At 44.0% G+C, this 17,414-nt stretch overlaps 1 protein-coding gene across 1 annotated transcript in view; it reads left to right on the top strand.

Annotated features, from left to right (window-relative positions):
- LOC119462653 (rab3 GTPase-activating protein catalytic subunit) overlaps positions 1-17,414 on the top strand; it is a 72,828-nt gene that overhangs the window by 4,661 nt on the left and 50,753 nt on the right. Inside the window, exons 4-6 of the mRNA XM_037723969.2 lie at positions 1,220-1,349; positions 12,587-12,668; positions 15,950-16,069. Coding sequence (XP_037579897.1) covers positions 1,220-1,349; positions 12,587-12,668; positions 15,950-16,069 — 332 coding nt within the window. The remainder of the gene's footprint in view (positions 1-1,219; positions 1,350-12,586; positions 12,669-15,949; positions 16,070-17,414) is intronic.

Genomic DNA, 17,414 nt, shown 5'->3' with positions numbered 1-17,414 from the left:
ACAGAGGCTAACAGACTAGCAATTAAGACGCCTTTTACACATTCATTCTATTAATTCATGCCCATACAAGCTCATAATAGCCCGACTTGTTTGTTTATTTCCGTTTAAGCTTTTAAAAAATATAGTTTATAATGGGCGGTGTAATGACAAACATATTAATGTAGCAAATGCTGGGATGTCAACATTGTGTTATATTACAGTGAAAAAAGGCTATTCGAAAAATATTCGATTCAATTTGCTTTTGGCGCTATTTGATTCATATTTGATTCGGTGTCAAAAATTACTATTCGCACAAATTTTATTTTGCTTCCAGCAGGAAATAATCTTTTTTATGCCTTTAATGCACTTAGGTTGCTGCAAGCAACCTTATGATTTCAAAGAGTAGTTGCACTAGCTGCCCCATTCTAAAAAAAATGTGGAGAAAGGCACCCAAGTTGTGACATGATGACATTTGTGACAGGCACCTAAGTTGTGTCATGACTCAATCTGTTGAGTTCCCCACTACATTTGTATGTTACAGAGCTTTGCCGCTTCACTGCTTCAGAAAATAAATATTAAAAAAAAGCTGCTGCCAACCTTGATTTGCTGGTGGTGCTTACATGCATGGCGTTTCTGTCTGTGTCATGATTGTTGCATAGTGGTAAATGAAGCCACTTGTCGCACAAGTCTGTTTTGAGTTGTTTGATGTCTTAACAATGAGGTAACAGACTTACGGAAACTGCAGAAGTCTGGCTGGCGTAATGTGCCCCTGCACCATTGTTGGGTGATACCCTGTTCTGTTCTCTCAATTTACTCCATCACAAACAGCTCTGTGCAACATGACAGTGTTGTCATGGGATACAATCTAGCACTTTGAAATGTTATATCCCCTTAGGCATCCTGACAGCACAGTCAAAATTTGAAGCAGTTTCTGAAACTTAAGTGTCCAAGTTTGAAATGACTGGGCTTCCCTCTTTCATTTTGCTGTGTCATTTGTTATGTATACTACCACTGCCAATGCCAGCTAATGCCCTTACGAAGTAACAAGTGTGCCCTGAATTTCTTTTGCTGTTAAATCTAAAATATGAAGGCACAGTCCATATAGAAACAATGGGCAGTTCATTTGCAAAAAGATTACGGAGGTTGTGCGTGGTAGTTCCATGCAACAGGTTGCACTGTGCCTTTGCCTGGGGATGCCCGAAATAATTATGTTTCCTTTGTGTGATTGTACCTTATTTAGGGTGAGCTTTCTGGCACAAACTGGAAGACTTGCTCTGAGGACATAAAGTTTGCCAGTTTCGCATTCAAAATTACCAGACACTACTTACAAGAAGCATCAAGATGCTTAGAAGAAAGTCAACATCTTGAAGGTAAGGAATGCACATGACAAACTTTGCTTCTTCTGTACGAGCAAAGAAGCTACCTGAATGTAATGCTAAGCAAATGTTGAAAATTTTCTTCATAGTACGTAATAGAGCAAGTGAATTAATTGGGAGTATAGTGCGAGGTGTGTTCAAAAAGTATCGAACCTTTTTTCCATGTAAACCAATGAAGTGCGGGAGGCTTCCTTCAGCGGAGATATGGAGGGGACATTCATGTGCATGCATCAATTGCTGGCAGTCAGCCAATGAGTGAGGACGTGTAGTGTGCGCTTGGCGATACTGAAGTGGGAAACCATTCGCAAGATTCAGCAGGCTTTCGGAGCGATGCTATGAGCACCTCACGCATAAAGGAGTGGTTCAACAGCTTCAAAGATGGCCGCACGTCAGTGAACAGCAAACCGCATTGAGGCTGACGCTCAACAAGCCGAAATGAGAATGTCAATGAGCAAGTGCGGACTTTGGTCATGGAGGACCGTCACATCACAGTCTGAGAACTTGCGAACAAGATAGGGGTAAGCATTGGATCAGTACATTCAATTTAGACGGAGGATTTGGGCATGAGGAGTGTGCTCATAAAATTTGTACCGAAACTGCTAACATTGGAGCAGAAGCAACTCCGTCTGGAAATCGCAGAGGAGCTGCTGGAAAATGCAAACAGTAACTCCAACTTTCTGAATGCTGTGATCACAGGCTATGAGTCCTGGGTCTATAGGTACGACCCAGAAACCAAGATGCAGTCGTCACAGTGGAAACATCCGACACCCTCGAGGCCAGAAAAAGCATGGCAGTTTTGCAGCAATGTAAAGGTCATGTTGACTGTTTTCTTCAACTCTCGTGGGGTGATGCATCATGAGTACGTGTCACAAGACCAAACCATCACAAAGGAATGCTACCAGGAGACCAGGAGATCCTTTATCACCTTTGTGATGCTGTGCGGCACAAACGACCGAATCTGTAGGCAGCGAAAACTTAGCAGCTCCATCATGATAACGCACCCGCCCATTCGGCACATCTGATTCAGACTTTCTTCGCCAGACACAACATTCCTGTGGTTTGTCAGGCTCCCTACTTACTCAACATGGCTCCGTTTGACTTTTGGCTATTTCCCAAGCTGGAAAATGCCGCTGAAAGGAACCCGATTTGAATTAAGAGAAGACATGTGGAATGTGATGAACCGGCTGATCACCATTCCAAAAGACGCGTTCCAGAAGTGTGTCCAACAATGGCAGAAGCACTGGGAGAATTGTGTGCATTAACAAGGAGACTACTATGAAGGGGATTAGGGCTTTGTATCTCCTAATCAAAAATGTATTTCTGCTGATCAAGGGTCTGATCATTCTTGAACACACCTCGTATACATGAAAATCATATGTGAGACGGGTCAACTGCAGGAGGTTGCTAAAACATTAAAGCAACTGAAAGGGCACTTTCAGGTGTTTGGTCCAGTGAACTTGTATTTGTAAAAGAGGCTCCTGAGGTATAATGTAATACTATGCCATGTAGCTTTTGAAGTAGCAATAAGAATTTTGGGGGGTCTGTCCTGAAAGTAATAAGACTGTGTATAGAAAACGCACTTTATTTGACAAAATTATTTAATACACCTAGTATGCCTCAAAATAAAAACCTTGGGCATCGACACTCTGAGTTTTCCAATGTTTCTAAGTGTCCTGGAAGTCCTTTTCTGGAATCTTGTTGAGCACCTTCGTTGTGGCCCTATGGACATCTTCCACGATGTATTGATGTCCTTTCAATGTGCGTTTCATCTTTGGAAACAGGAAGAAGTCACAGGGAAAGAGGTCAGGGCTGTATGGTGCCTGGGAAAGTGTGGTTATGCCTTGTCCAGTCCAAAATTTCCTGACAGCGATCGACATGTACGATAGAGCGTTGTCGTGGTGCAGAACCCATGATGTCGCAATCTCTCAACGTAGGCGCAGGATGCATATATCTCCGTCTCTGGAGGACTTCCACGTAGAAACTTGCATTAACCATCGTCCCGGAGGGAACAAATTCCTTACGGATGATTCCCTTGCAGTCTTGGAACATGATCAGGGGACTTCCTCAGTTTAGCTCAAACTTGTGTTAACTGTTCCAACATTCGCTCTATTGTTGCCATAATGCAGTGACAAAACGGGTACGCTCTCAAATATGTCCCTTCGCTTCTCCTGTTCGAAGCAAACTGAGCTCGTCTATGTTGTGAAGCTGAAAGTTTCCCACCTTCACTCGCCCCACTGGTTTCCAGATCAAGCGCACGTGCGCGCAACACCACGACTTGACTTCTTACTTTCAGAACAGATTCTGTATACCAGGTGTTTTTCTTTTTTAGACTATGCAGTATTAAAAAAAAAAATGCTATAGGAGATAGCACAATTCTTGTCCTTGAGCTGGATTACCGGAGGAGGTGGACATTACTTGCATGGGAAATCAGAATGCACATAGACTAAATAACAAAATTTTAGTAATTAAGTTTTAACTAATTATTTTATGGTTCATATTGAAATTTACAAATTGTAGCTGGAGAGTTTGCAAGGCATATCTATCCAAGACAAATTCTGAGGATGGAAACATTTTCGTGATATATGTTGTCAAACTTGCTGTAAAAATAGCTGTTTGTCCCTCTTACATTTTTAAAACATAACGCTGTTTTCTGCATTGAAGCACGAAAGTAATTGAAGTGCAACTGTGTTCAGTCGTATCCGAATCAATATTTCAAAGTAAAATATTTCATCTCACTTATAATTTCTTAAATGATAGTTTTCCTAAGGTGATACACTCATTTGCTCAATGGGGCATTTTCCTGTTTTCCAATTTGTGCTAGGGTAATCAAATTTACTACATGTGTTAATGACAAGAAGACAAAGGCTCCTGCCGAATTTTGTTAAAAGTGACGTATCTGTTCAAAAGTTTCAGCTCCCCATCCCCCCTTTAAGCACTTTAGGAAAAACTCCACAACTACTTTGTACTTATTCTTCATTGTGTAGCTTCACACTGCTGCTGGGAGATCTATAAAAGGCAGAAACACTTGTCTTTGTGATTGTGCTGTATGCCATGTTTAATATGCATGATATCTGTCCAGTGACCTGCAATGCCCAGCTAGACTAAAATGTAGTAGGGACGAAATGTCTGGCTCTAGGTATAAGACTGGTGATATGTCTTTTTAAACTTATCATGAATAGTCGATCTGTAATAGCTTGTTAGCTCTTCCTGTAAATTGCAGAGCTCCATTCGAGACATATATACTTGCTGGAGTTGACTCAGTACACCCGCCTCTCTGCATACTTTGTCTTCCTCAACAGCCAGCAAGCTTTCGACTGTTTTTCGCATGTGGTCCATCTCAAACCCCTTTTGTATGCCATTATGTCTAGGACTACTTTTGAGAATGTCATACCATATAATGAACTTGTGCATTAGCCATTTGCCAAGTAAATTTCTCATTTTTACATGTGGAGATCCTCAAGTTTTTGTTTTGTTACCATTTTTTCTTAATTGTGCGTTTGTTGGTTCACCTAGTTATCTGCCAGAGCTGGATTACTCCTTTTTGGTGTTGCAGTTTACATGGATGGTATTGTCTTTTGGCTAGCTGGCCCTTTACATGCTGTACCATAAAAGTGGAATATTGCATGTTGCCTTGGATGCAATAGTGCAATACCTCAATGAGATTAGCCTTCATATTTCTCCATCTAAGTCAGCAGCTATTGCATATTATCCTCAGCAGCAAGTCCATACAGTTTAGTCACCTTCCATCCTCACTGGTCGGGTGTTTACCAGGGCGTCCCATACTGCTTGCTATCCCCCTTTTAGTATAGGCTAAGGCACTTCTGGCTTATGTTTAGCGCCTCCTGTCTAAGCATGGCGCATTCTCCAGTGTACAGCGCATTCAGTTGGCTGAAGTAACACCAATAGCTTGATATAACCATGGATGACTGCATCATCTAGCAGCTTGCAGTTAGGGCTGCATGGACGTTGTTTTCTTTGCATCGCCTTCGGTGAGTGTTCCCTGAGGCTGAGCTGGAGACAGATTATTCTATTGAGTGACTCTTCAAGCAGTGCTGGGCTTTCCATGTTTGGTGCAGTCTAATGCTGCGCTTATTGAAGCTAAGAACCTACCTTGAAGCTATGAGCTTCTGTCTGTTTGCCAATATCCAGTTTTGATAAAGTTTCTGCTCTTTGGTGAAAAAGAAAGAAAAGTATGCCCTGCAGGTTTGTGCCAACTGACAAAAATTTCATCTGGGTTAATCATACTTGGATTTTACAAAGGCTTTTCAGATGCTTCAGTTCATGATGGCAAAACAACTGCTAATTTTTATTGATTAGAGTTTGAAGCACAGCATGCCCTCTCAGTTAAATATACGTAGGTTTGTTGGTTTCAGGTGTTACATTTTTGAAAATCTGGTGTTATTTTCATATAGGAAAGCCGGGGGGAAATAGTAATTTTTGTTGATTGGTAGCCCAATTTTCGGTATTTTCTTCGTGTTTCTCAAACAACTAACACAGTCAGTGGTCTCCTTTTGGATACAAGCATTATATGTAAACAAGCGAAATCACGCATGGGAACATAAACTGACAGAGCTGCTCGCAAGTCATGTGATGAATTTATTTATGCATATGTTCATTGACAGGCTTTATTCACACTTCTTGAACAAACCACATAAACAAAAACAGATAGAGGCGTCCTTGGCGATCCTGTTGCTTAATTCATTCTCTGTACTTAACAAAGGAAAAAGAAAAAAATACAACCAATAGTACAGACGGGTGTACTTCGCATGAGGTATTATGCTTGTAATTACAAGCCCTTGTTGACATACATTATAATTTGCATTTTGATCATTTCTGTGTCCATCATAGACCTGTCAGGGCTTTGAATGTGCCTTAGTCGAGAAAACGTCCTCACAACATCGCATCCACCATTTGCATGCAGTGACATAAATGCTGCATCACTAGGTTAGGGCTGTGGGCGGTGGCATCCTGCCAGTAAGCCAGCACGTGAGTGCTGTTCTCAGGGCTTTGTTAAATCAGATATTTATTAAACTCATCCTTTAGAGAATGCACTTTGGGGTGAACTTTGGAAACAAATCGGATTTAACCTGATTTTTCATAAAGCTTATTGAGGGTGCAAGAAACTTATTGGGTTTTACCCAAAAATGGAGGACCCCAATGTACGGCATTTCCAAAATCTGTGAAACTGATAGACATAAGCGGGGCACTGGAATGCATTTGCCATCTGCCAATGGCACTGACAAAGGCTATCTTCAGCGATTGCTGTGAGGCCCTTAGCAGGTTGTCCAGTGCCAATTCTGACTCATCTCTATTGCATAAGTTCGTCAAGATGGCTTGTGAAATCATATCTCAAAGAAAAAGACTAACATCTTAGTGGTTCTATGACACCATTGGCAACAGGATGCAGTGCATAATCTTGAAAAAGAACTTAAACATGTGCAAGTTGGGATACAGTCACCAACCAATTTTTTGGACGCCCGATTTTTCTGACGGCTTCGCGGCACCAATAAAGCCAGTGTATAAGGAAGTCTGAAATTTCGGATGTTGAAACCCTTTGCCGCCTGATTTTTCGAACTTCTTGACGTGACTGCAGGGCCGCAACGGCGTTAAACAAAGCCACCACCGCCTTCTTTCGGCCGTTTTCATGGTAGGTACGACGCTGGTCGGACGACGGTGGTCGGACTTGTGCGAGAGAAGGCGAGGAAATGCGCCTAGAGAAGGGACACGTGCTCTCGGGCAGCAAAGTTGCGAAGAGGATCACGGTAGAGGAGAGGGGGCGTCGCGGTAACTCTTGCGCAACGCAGTTGTGGGAAGGGGACGGCACTACAAGTCGTTCACTTGCACGTTGCGGGAAGGCGAGGGAAAGGGAGCGTGCTCTCGGGTCTACGAGTTGCTGGGAGGGGCCAGAGGGAGGAGGGGAGGCTGTCGCTCGCTTGTTCGTTTGTTTCCGAAAGGCGAGGGAAAGGGCACATGCTCTCGGGCAAGCGAGGTACCGGGAGGGACCATTGGGAGGAGGAGGGGAGGCTGTTGCACGTTCGGCGTGGGAAGGCGCCGAAGGAAAGGACGCGTGCTCTCGGGCAACCGAGTGGTGTTAGGCAGTGAAGCATACGCAGTGTAGTGCGGTGAAGCATACCAAGCGTGAAAAGGGGCCACTTTCACAGGACAGCTATGCATTCCTTAATTATACACGCGTGCACCCACCGTCTCCTGTCACAGTACGAACACCATTCTACCTAATAAGTGTACTGGCAGGCCTTTAGAGCTCTTTTGGACATTCCTATGGTGATTTCATCCCTTGGGGGCAGTAAAGGGGTCTTCACACGTGGGAGAAACTCCAGCTGTTGGCGCGAGAAGTGCGCATCACTTGACAACGACGTCACTGTTTTGTGAGATAATGTGCCACGGCAGTTACGTGCCAGGTCCCCTCTCCCCGTATCGGGGAGAGGGGACCTTCTGTCCGGACGGAACAAACAATCCCCGCTTGGGGGGGGGGGGAGGGAGCTAAATTTTGTATTGGTGTCCTCGAACGTTGACGAACTGGCTGCTCCAGAGGGTGGCAACCGTATTGCAATCGCTTCGTTGTTGTTGGTGGCCCTGCCACATTTGCGAAGGTGTGCGCCACTGCGATAGCCAAATTTAGCGATGATGCGACTTTATTACTTTTTTTTCTGGTCGAACAATTCCTGTGCCTTTAGGACACTATATTTGAAGCGTACAGCAAGGGAAATGGGAAGAAATGAAGATTAGTATCAAGAGTAGAAACCGCCACAGTAGTCTGCTACCACTGAGTGAGAGAGAGAGAGAGAGAAACAACTTTATTTATACCATCTTAAAGAGAAAGGGGCTGCAAGAAGAAGGCAAGAGAGGTTGTCCTGCTTGCAGTAGGCCGCCTCTACCACCTCAGCCCACCTCAGGATAGCTTCCTGAAGTTCGGGGTTGTAGCTGCGCATGGCAACCTCCCACAGCTTCCGACTACTTAAAACTGTACAAAGGTTAGGGGGTGGGGAGTGGTTCTTGCGTTGCTACATAATGTGGTTTAGGTCCGCTCTGCTAGCAGGACGAAACTTGCAGGCTGAGGTAGGGTATATTCCCAGGTGAATTTTGTGATGTAAGGTAGGGGATAGAAAAGTACGAGTCTGTAGTTTACGCCATAGCACCTCGTGTATGCGTGACAACGAACACATTAAAGGTGGGAGGGTTTGGCGACCTAGGCTGTAATGCTCGCAAATGTCGTGGTATGTAAGTAATCTGTCTTTGGAGGTAAATTCTGGAGGGAGATTGTTGGCATCTGAACCATCCCCTAGTCTAGCCTGTGCTCAGTTCGTGATAGCTCGAGCACTTGCGTGGGCCGTTTCATTGCCGATTAGGCCTGCGTGAGCAGGTGTCCAGATTAAACTCAGAAGTTGGGATGGCAGATTATAGGATAGGATTGCTAGGGCTGTCCTGCAAACCCTACCCGCTCCAAAGTTGTATATGGCAGTTTTTGAGTCACCTAATATGACAGAGTAATGCGGTATTGTTGCGACGAGTGCCACCGCCGCCTCCTCCTCCGAAGAGGCTAGAATGGATTCTGCCGTTGCAACACTGCCAGTGGAGTCAACGACTGATATGGTGAATTTGTGTCCACACGGATACTCTGCAGCATCGACATAGACCATGTCTTTGTAGTTAGATAACTTTTTCTGTAGGGCTTTAGCTCGTTGTTGCCATCTATGTTCGTGATGAACAGGGTGCACATTCTTAGTGAGAGGAGGGATATGAAAGTGCTCATGAACCGGGTGGAGAATATTTAATTTCTCATTGATTATGGGTGCTGGGGTAATATTTAGGGAGTTTAGGATCTGCCTACCAGTGCTGATCTCCCTCCCCGGTTGCCATGCCCGTGTGAGTGGGGGACTCTATGGGAAATTTTTTGCAGTGGCTGACCTCACTCGACCCCACCCATATCACCCGCGAGAATGTCCCTCGTGTGAATACCCTTAAAAGGCATGCATTCATGATTTTTGGGATATTCTTTGTGGTCCCATATGAGTCTGGAAAATCGGACGTTGACTGTACATTCATCTTGAAGACCAAATGCCATGCGACGAGGGGCAAAAGAAGAAAGGGCAAAAACAGGCGCTTCTCGCAACTAAGAAACATTTATTCAGAGAAAACAGTACATGTACAGTCATAGAGGTATAATTGTGCCTTCGCCAACTTTACAGCTTCTTAAAAAGGTAAATCAAACCACATGAAAAGGAAAAGGAAAAAAGCGAACAAAAATACCTGAAAATCTTACAGCTTATCGGGTGCCTTCAAGGAAATTAATATTTTTTTTGACACTGACACAAAGGTGCAGTTAATGCGTTCATTACCTTTTCTGAGGATATTATAAGCTTCCATTATTTCAAGTGTGGCCCTCCACTTATGCCAAAACAAGACATTTGTTTCATGAAATCTAAGGATACATGCACATTTTCAGCAGTGATCACTATGGTGGGGCTTCATCTTCTTATACAAATCATTTGTGTGCTCCCTCAGCCTGATATTGGGACACCTGCTGGTTGGACCCGTGGAGCAACAGCCACACGAGAGGGGCACAGAATGAACAACTGACACCTTGCAGGATATGAATCTGTTAGAATGTCTTATGCCATACTGCCATTTAGCAATATATATGTGACTATATATGTACTGTTATCTTCTAATAAATATTTGTTAGTTGGGAGTAGTGCCAGTGTTTGTCCTTCTGTACTTCGTCTCTCGTCTATTTGTGTTTTGTCAAGGGCCCGGACACCTGAGAGATACACCGCTCTTGCCTGACTCTTTTGCGCATGCGTGAGTTGCGAGAGAAAAATCTACGGGCTGCGCCTAGGTATTACGGAAGAGGACACGCTTTGCTTCATTTGTCCCTAGCTGAGCTGTGCTACGCGATAGTGGATAATCTGGAATAAGCTCTCTCTCTGCTCGTGTTACAGGGCATAGCGGTCACAGCACTGCGCTCGTGAGTGGGAGGTCCTTAGTTCGAATCATGTGTTCGGCAGGTTTTTCTTTTTCTTTTTTTTTTCCTTAATCTACATCAATATATCTTTTTCCCCTTTTACTTCCGCAGTAGTTGTTCTTTATCTATGCTTTACCACCAGGCCTGACAGGAAGCGTTCCTGCTAAGCAGAGCAGAGCAAGCTGGCGCGAAGCATGGGGAGGGACTTAGGTATATGAGGTGTGTTCAAATAGAAACCGAACTTTTGCTATAACACCTTTACTGCTTATGGTACAACATTTTAAGTGCTGTCCCTTTCAAAGTAGTCCCCTCTACTGGCAATGCACTCTTCCCATCTTTTCTTCCATTTTTGGAAAGCCTCCTGGAACGCACTTTCTGGAATGGCGTGCAGATCTCTTCTCGCATTGTCCTGGATCTCCTCTACGGTTAGGAAATGATGTCCTTTCAAGGTGGTTTTCAGCTTGGGGAATAGAAAAAAGTCTGCTGGGTCTAGGTCCGGAGAATATGGTGGGTGGGGAATAACAGGAGTGTGGTGTTTTGCTAAGTAGCTGCGGACAGGGAGTGACGCGTGAGCAGGGGCATTGTCATGATGCAACATCCAAGCCTGATTTTCCCCACAATGCAGTCCTCTTACTGCGCACAGAACCTCTCAAATGCGCTAGAATTCCCTGATAGACTTCCTTGTCTACCATCTGACCACGTGGTACAAATTCCTGATGGACAATGCCTTCGCAGTCACAAAAAACTTAACCAACATCACCTTGATCTTTGACCGGCTCATGCATGCATTTTTGGACGAGGAGACTCTTTGCCCAACCACTGCAACAACTACACCTTCGTTTCAGTATCATAGCCATAAACCCACATCTCATCGCCTGCTATGATGTTCTTAAGGAGAGATGGAGAAAAAAAATTATTAAAACAAAGGGACAACACAGGGTCCATTGTCACTTTGGCACTAATCCGGTGAACAGCTTGTGCACATGCTCACTTCAGCGGCTGTAGCTCGCCAACTACCGATCAGAGCGAAACACCGCAAATGGCAGTTTGTTGTCTAAACCTGCCGCTATGTGCGCTCAGTAGCCGCTGCGTGCTCCCTCTGCCGGTTGGCGCGCTATTTCAAAAGTTCGGTTTCTTTTTGAACACACCACGTATGCCGCTTTAGCGGCTGCAGACCAATGAATAATGACACATTGTTACTGCAAACTGTTTATGCTGTTTAACTGTATGCTTGCCCATTAGTTAAGCACCAGGTCTCGCGTAGTGCACATTGTCATTTGCTAGGGACGAACGGAGAAAAGCGTCTCCTCCTCTGTAGTACCTAGGCACACTCCCAAAATCTTTCGGCACCCTAGGCAAAACGTAAATACACTTGTCTTTCGTATGTTGGCGCTTGGTGCTCAAGATGAACGTAAACTTGACTTTAATGACCAATACATCATATAAATTTGATGATGCATGGCTACTTGTATGCTACCATCTACAGTGCATGTGCCCTGATGAATATGTCACCAGGAAATTGTATCCTACATCAATCTGTTCTAATGATTAGAGCCAATGTACAAGGGCCCTACAGCTCAAGTTACCAGTTACCCATATATAATTTGCATTAAGAATGTCAAGTGCTAAGCCCTTTATGCCTAGCTTGTGGCAAATGATGAAGCCCACTTTAAAGCATACTTTTGCAGTGCACAGCTTTCAGCGGTCCTTGTTCTATGCTGCTGAGCAACTTCAACTGCTTGTACTTTACGGGCTCACTCGGAACTCCCACAACTTCCATAAACCTAACTCACTGACTTCTTGTCCCCAAAGGCTAGGGCCTTAATTCAGTGCCAGGCCAATAAAGCTGCTGTAGAATTTTTTTAGCTGCAGTAATTTCATTCTTGTCTGTAGCTGTTTGTGTGATGTCATGGATTGAGCTGTGTTTTCTTTCCTCTCTCTTCCTTTTGTGGCGTCCCTTACAGGATGCCTGCTTTTATTTCTTGTTTGTGAGGTGTTTATGTGTTTTTATGCAAATAATAATGATTTCAAAACTCTGCTGCCTGCATCAACTGGCATGGCAATGTCTCCTGTCATCTGGCATTGTGTGCACAGCAGAAAAATTTTCATGTCCTCTCACCTGGAAAAAAAAGTTTCTTTACCCGAATCACTGCACAGTTTGTGAACATACAAGAAAAATAGGTATCATCTTTTCAGACCTGTATATTACTTGTTAATTTCTTTTTTTTTTTCTTGAACATGATCTCAGATGAGCCAGTCCCCTTCGCCCTAGAGGACATGATGACTTTAGGCAATGATTTTCCACCTAGGGCTCATTATTTGGTTCGATGGTGAGCAACTTTTGAACTCATTTTCTTGCAGTGTTGCTTAGTTTATTAGACTAGTTTGCATTCATTGTGCATTTCTGGCTTTTTGTGATATTTATTGTTTTCTATATTTGTGTTTTTAAAACCTCTTGACATTCAGTTGAACAAATGTTGAATGTCGGTAAAACCTTTGCCTTGTTGCAGTTTGCAGAAGCTAGATGTGATGGTGTGGCCGGTGCGATGTGAATTGCTTTTCTTGGCAGTTGTTTCCAAGCAGTACAGTCTAGGCCACTATTAGTAGCATAGGTTGGCAGAATAGAGGCACACTCGCTCACACTCACCAATATTTTGTTTTAGAATATGCACTTACTCGCATTCACACTCATCTCCACCCAAGCTCATTGGTACTCGTTCATAGTTGCTACTCGTGCCAACTCACACTTGCTTGGAATTACTTGTGCTCATGCCCACTTCCACTTGTAGTTACTGGCATCTGCTCACGTTCATATTCACGTCCACTTATTCTCATACTTCCACAAGCTGTCCTTTTTCTAACCCCTATTTCCCTACCCCAGTGCAGGGTAGCAAACCGGATTCTAACATCTGGTTAACCTCCCTGTCTTCCTCACCATCTCTCTCTCTCCACTCACACCAGCACCTACTCGCTGTGTGCCATGCATTGGATGCACGTTAAAGATCTCCAGGTGTACCCGCCGCGGTGGCTCAGTGGCTAAGGCGTTGCGCAGCTGAGCACGAGGTCGCGGGATCAAATCCCGGCCGTGGTGACCGCATTTCGATGGAGGCGAAAATGCAAAAACGCCCGTGTACTTGTGTTGTAGTGCATGTTAAAGAACCCCAGGTGGTCAAAATTAATTTGGAGCCCTCCACTATGGCGTGCCTCATAATCAGATCGTGGCTTTGGCACGTAAAACCCCAGAATTTAATTTTCTTTAACTGGCACCTACTTGCGTTCATACTCGCGTTCACTCACATTTAATGGCATTCACTTGCATTCATACTCATGCGCTCTCACACTCATTGGCACTCTCTCGCCTTCATACTCACATCCACTTGCACCCTTCATCACTTGCTGACAGTCATACTCACATCCACTTCCACTAACAGATAATCACATTTATTCATACTTATGTCTTCTCACACTAACAGCCACTCATTCACGTTCGCTCTCATATCTGCTCACACTCAAAGATACTGAAGTGTATAGTACTTGCATATACTCGCAGTCACCGGCACTCACTCACTCATTCATACCAATGTCCAGTCACACTCGGCGGCACTTGCTCAGGTTCATACTCGTGTTCATTCACTATAGGTTGGTGAACTCTCACTCATGTGTCAACTCGTACTCGGACCGACTCATACGTCTCAGTGTGAGAGAGCTCGAGTGTGTCCTAGGGGATTTGAGTCCGAGCGAGTTGAGACGAATCCAAGTAGGTATGAGTCTGAGTTGAAGTGAGTTCAAGCAGGTGTGAGTCGGAGTCTAGTGAGTAAAAGAGGTCATGAGTCTGAGTTTGGAGGGAGTCCCACTGAACTGGAGCTTGTGCGAGTCTTGAGTGTGATTCCATATGAAGCAAACACACAATGAAGCAAAGCAAGGCATTGGGGAAATTAACTGGCAGGAGCCGAACCCACTACTGAGAAGGAAAACAAGTGCAAAAGAAACAAGGATGAGATGAGTACATAAGACTGGCACCTAACTTTTGCCTTTAAGTTCCAGCCTTGTGTACTCATCTCGTCCTTGTTTCTTTCGTGCTTCTGTTTTCCTTCTCTGTTATGAACCAATTTGCCCAAGGTAATGTTAAAGCCACAACTTCTACAAGACGCATGTGATGCTCTGCCAATTTTGTGGTGTCTGCTGGCAACAGTGAGCTTGATTGAGGGCATTCTAACAATGGAGCGGTGCCTAATAAATCAAATATTACAAATGTAAGCTGCCAAGATTTGTAGTAAGTTGTATAAGCATACTGTTTTTAAATGTGAGCTTCATCCTAGGTCTATAGCTTCCAAGATGCTTGGCATGCAGAACACTTGTTACACCTGTGCCCAAGTTTTTCTGTGGCACAGTCTAGATCGGCATACTCATTCATGAGTACAGTCACCCATACTGATACTCGTTTCGCAGGCGTGAGTGTGAAGGTGTCGTGAAGGGTGTGATTAGATAATAGTAGAAACTGGAGTCCGTTAGTGGGTGTGAACAATTTTTATTGGAGAGAGCACATGAGCATGAGCAAGACTAAGTGCTGTTGAGTATGAGTAGGCGTAAGTATGGATGTGAGTGAGCACTGGGGAGTGTGAGTAGGTACATGTGAGTTTGAATATGAATGCTGTGAGTGCGAGTGGAGCTGAAAAACGTTAAGAGTGCCATCAAATGTCAGTGGATACAAATGTGAATGTGAGTATCATTGAGTGTGTAAACGTGAGCGAAAATTGTATGAATGGGAGTGTACATGAATGCAAGCCAATGGTAGTGTGTGCAAATGGGTGTAAATGTAATGTGAAATAGTGCCTGCTATCAGAAGTTTCTAACCCGTGAATTGATTCTGTCAGTCTCAGATGTGCTTGTGAATGTATGTGATTGCTGTGAGTTCCTGTGAGTTCAAGGGCCCGGGTGTGAGTAATATAGTCCAAAATGAATCTGGGTGTGTGTGTGCCTGAGTGAGTTTAGAAGTGCTATCAGGTAGGATTACATTGGACTTTTGGGCAACAGTGCGCATGTAAATACAGGACGACCTTATACTGTGGCCATGAGAGATGAACATGTGCACTGAAAGCCTGAGTGAATACTCGTCCTCATTGTCCTCATCATGCAACTTTGCTGGTGTGCTCTTCACATGTCTGTTGGGCCACCGCAAAAGCCGAAAAAGCAGGATCGTTTTATTTCGCGTTAGATAGTTTTACAATGCAGCAAGACTGCATGAGAGCATGCGACTGATTTTTAGTGAATCTGACTGTCATTGAGCGGTTTGCCCCTGTCCCAAAATCCAGAATGAGTAAATAAATTGCTTACATCCTCTAAATCAATGTATGCAGGTACAAATGGGTAATATTACAAATTGTGCAGAGCAAGTTTTGTGCAAAGTAAAGGTCTCTATAGCAAAAGCGTGTAGAGCCTGGACTGCTTCACACTCGGCGCACTCCTTGCAAATTATGGTGTCCAAATTTCGCATGTGCACACATCCACCCTTGTTTACATTGGTATACCTGGGGTAAAGGGCCTGTACTAAGAATGGTGTAAGGCTGATAGAAATGCTGCATCAAAGTATAAAAATTATTGTTTCTCCTAGGTTTGGCTTGCGAGACTTTCTAGTAATAGCACCAAGCAGTGAAGAGGAAGCTATCTCAAGTGAAGACAGAACGAAACTTCTTGTCAGCTCTGTTTCTGTAGCTCTAAACAACTCAAAGTGGTAAGCTCGTTGATTCTTTACATTTATTTGCTTTATTTTCATTGTCGTTCGGTATACCTTAATTTCTGTACAGACTTCTTTTTGAAGCACGGTACAACAAACAAAAAGGTGCCCAAGCAAATTTTACACTGCAGCGTATTGAGGTGTCTAAGCATTCGTGCTTACTAAATCTCAATGCTTTTCAAGTGACTTTTCTGACGTGTTGGAAGGGTCTCTGCAGTCCCAAGGGTAGTATTGGCCCAATGGCCTAGAGCTTGACCAGGTAAGTCAGCGGAGAAGGCCTGGACCAAGTTGAGGTGGCATTGAACAACAAAAATACGTTTGTTTACATCGTTACGTAAATAATGATCAGCTTCAAAAGCTGCTCAATAATAAAAGGTGAAGGTGATGGCTGCTCCATCAGTGAGCCACCACTTTTTACCTTCCAGGGAGCACTGTCGCTCAGGAGACGGAAAGAACTGTCGGCTGAAGTACGTGCGGTCGTTACTCTGTCATGTCTGGGTTTCTGAGGGTCTAATCATTGCACTGGCACATTCCTGTGTCGAACGTTGCTCACTCTCTTACACGCCGTGCGTGTCCGAGAAAAAAAAGAGAAGGTTCCGTGCTGGGTACAAACTTGCACACAGATGCCTATGTGCATCGACACCCTTGTTAATTTTTGCCACTGGAGACCTGAGGTTTTCAGTGCTTTAAAGCATACAAAATATATTTGTTGTCCAAGCTGTAGTGGTGTCATTTTTGGCTGCGTCACACCAATGTTTGTCCTAGAGTTGAGCTGTAACAACAGGTTTGGATTTAAATGTTCACCTTTCTTGTGAACTCCTGTTGTAACGAAATTGCTTTATTTGAGTTACCATTTATTTAAACGTTTTTGTGATGTCTTATAGTTGATTATTCAAAGTGGAGCAGCCCCAGACTCTGCTTAGGATGATGTGCGAAGTGGGAAACCCTTGCAGGATAGCTTGGTGTAGCATAGGTGGTGAGATGTACAAGTGTGTACACCAGCTTGTCATCGAAGACCCCAAGGATGATTTTGAGTTATATGCTCTTGCCAATGTGGAGGCTGTCATATTTGCTCTTGTCACAGATTCAGAAATTTAGAATGGGTTGGGTGGTGAAGATGATGAGGACAATGTGGCAGATAAATAACTTTGCATAATACCCTCACAAATAACTTTGAAAAACCAACCATTCTTTCGTGGCAGAAGGACTTGTTCTTGGGCAAGTTGGTGTTTGCTTAATGACAAATTGTAGCGTGAAGGCACAATTACAAACAAGATACACAGACACACGTCACAGGCGCCTGTGATGTGTGTCTATCTTCTTTGTAATTGTGTTTTCACGC

This window comes from Dermacentor silvarum, chromosome 1 (genome assembly GCF_013339745.2).
Source record: "Dermacentor silvarum isolate Dsil-2018 chromosome 1, BIME_Dsil_1.4, whole genome shotgun sequence".
Lineage (NCBI taxonomy): Eukaryota > Metazoa > Arthropoda > Arachnida > Ixodida > Ixodidae > Dermacentor > Dermacentor silvarum.
Note: the sequence above shows the minus strand (reverse complement) of the source record. Positions and strands in the feature narration are given on the sequence as shown.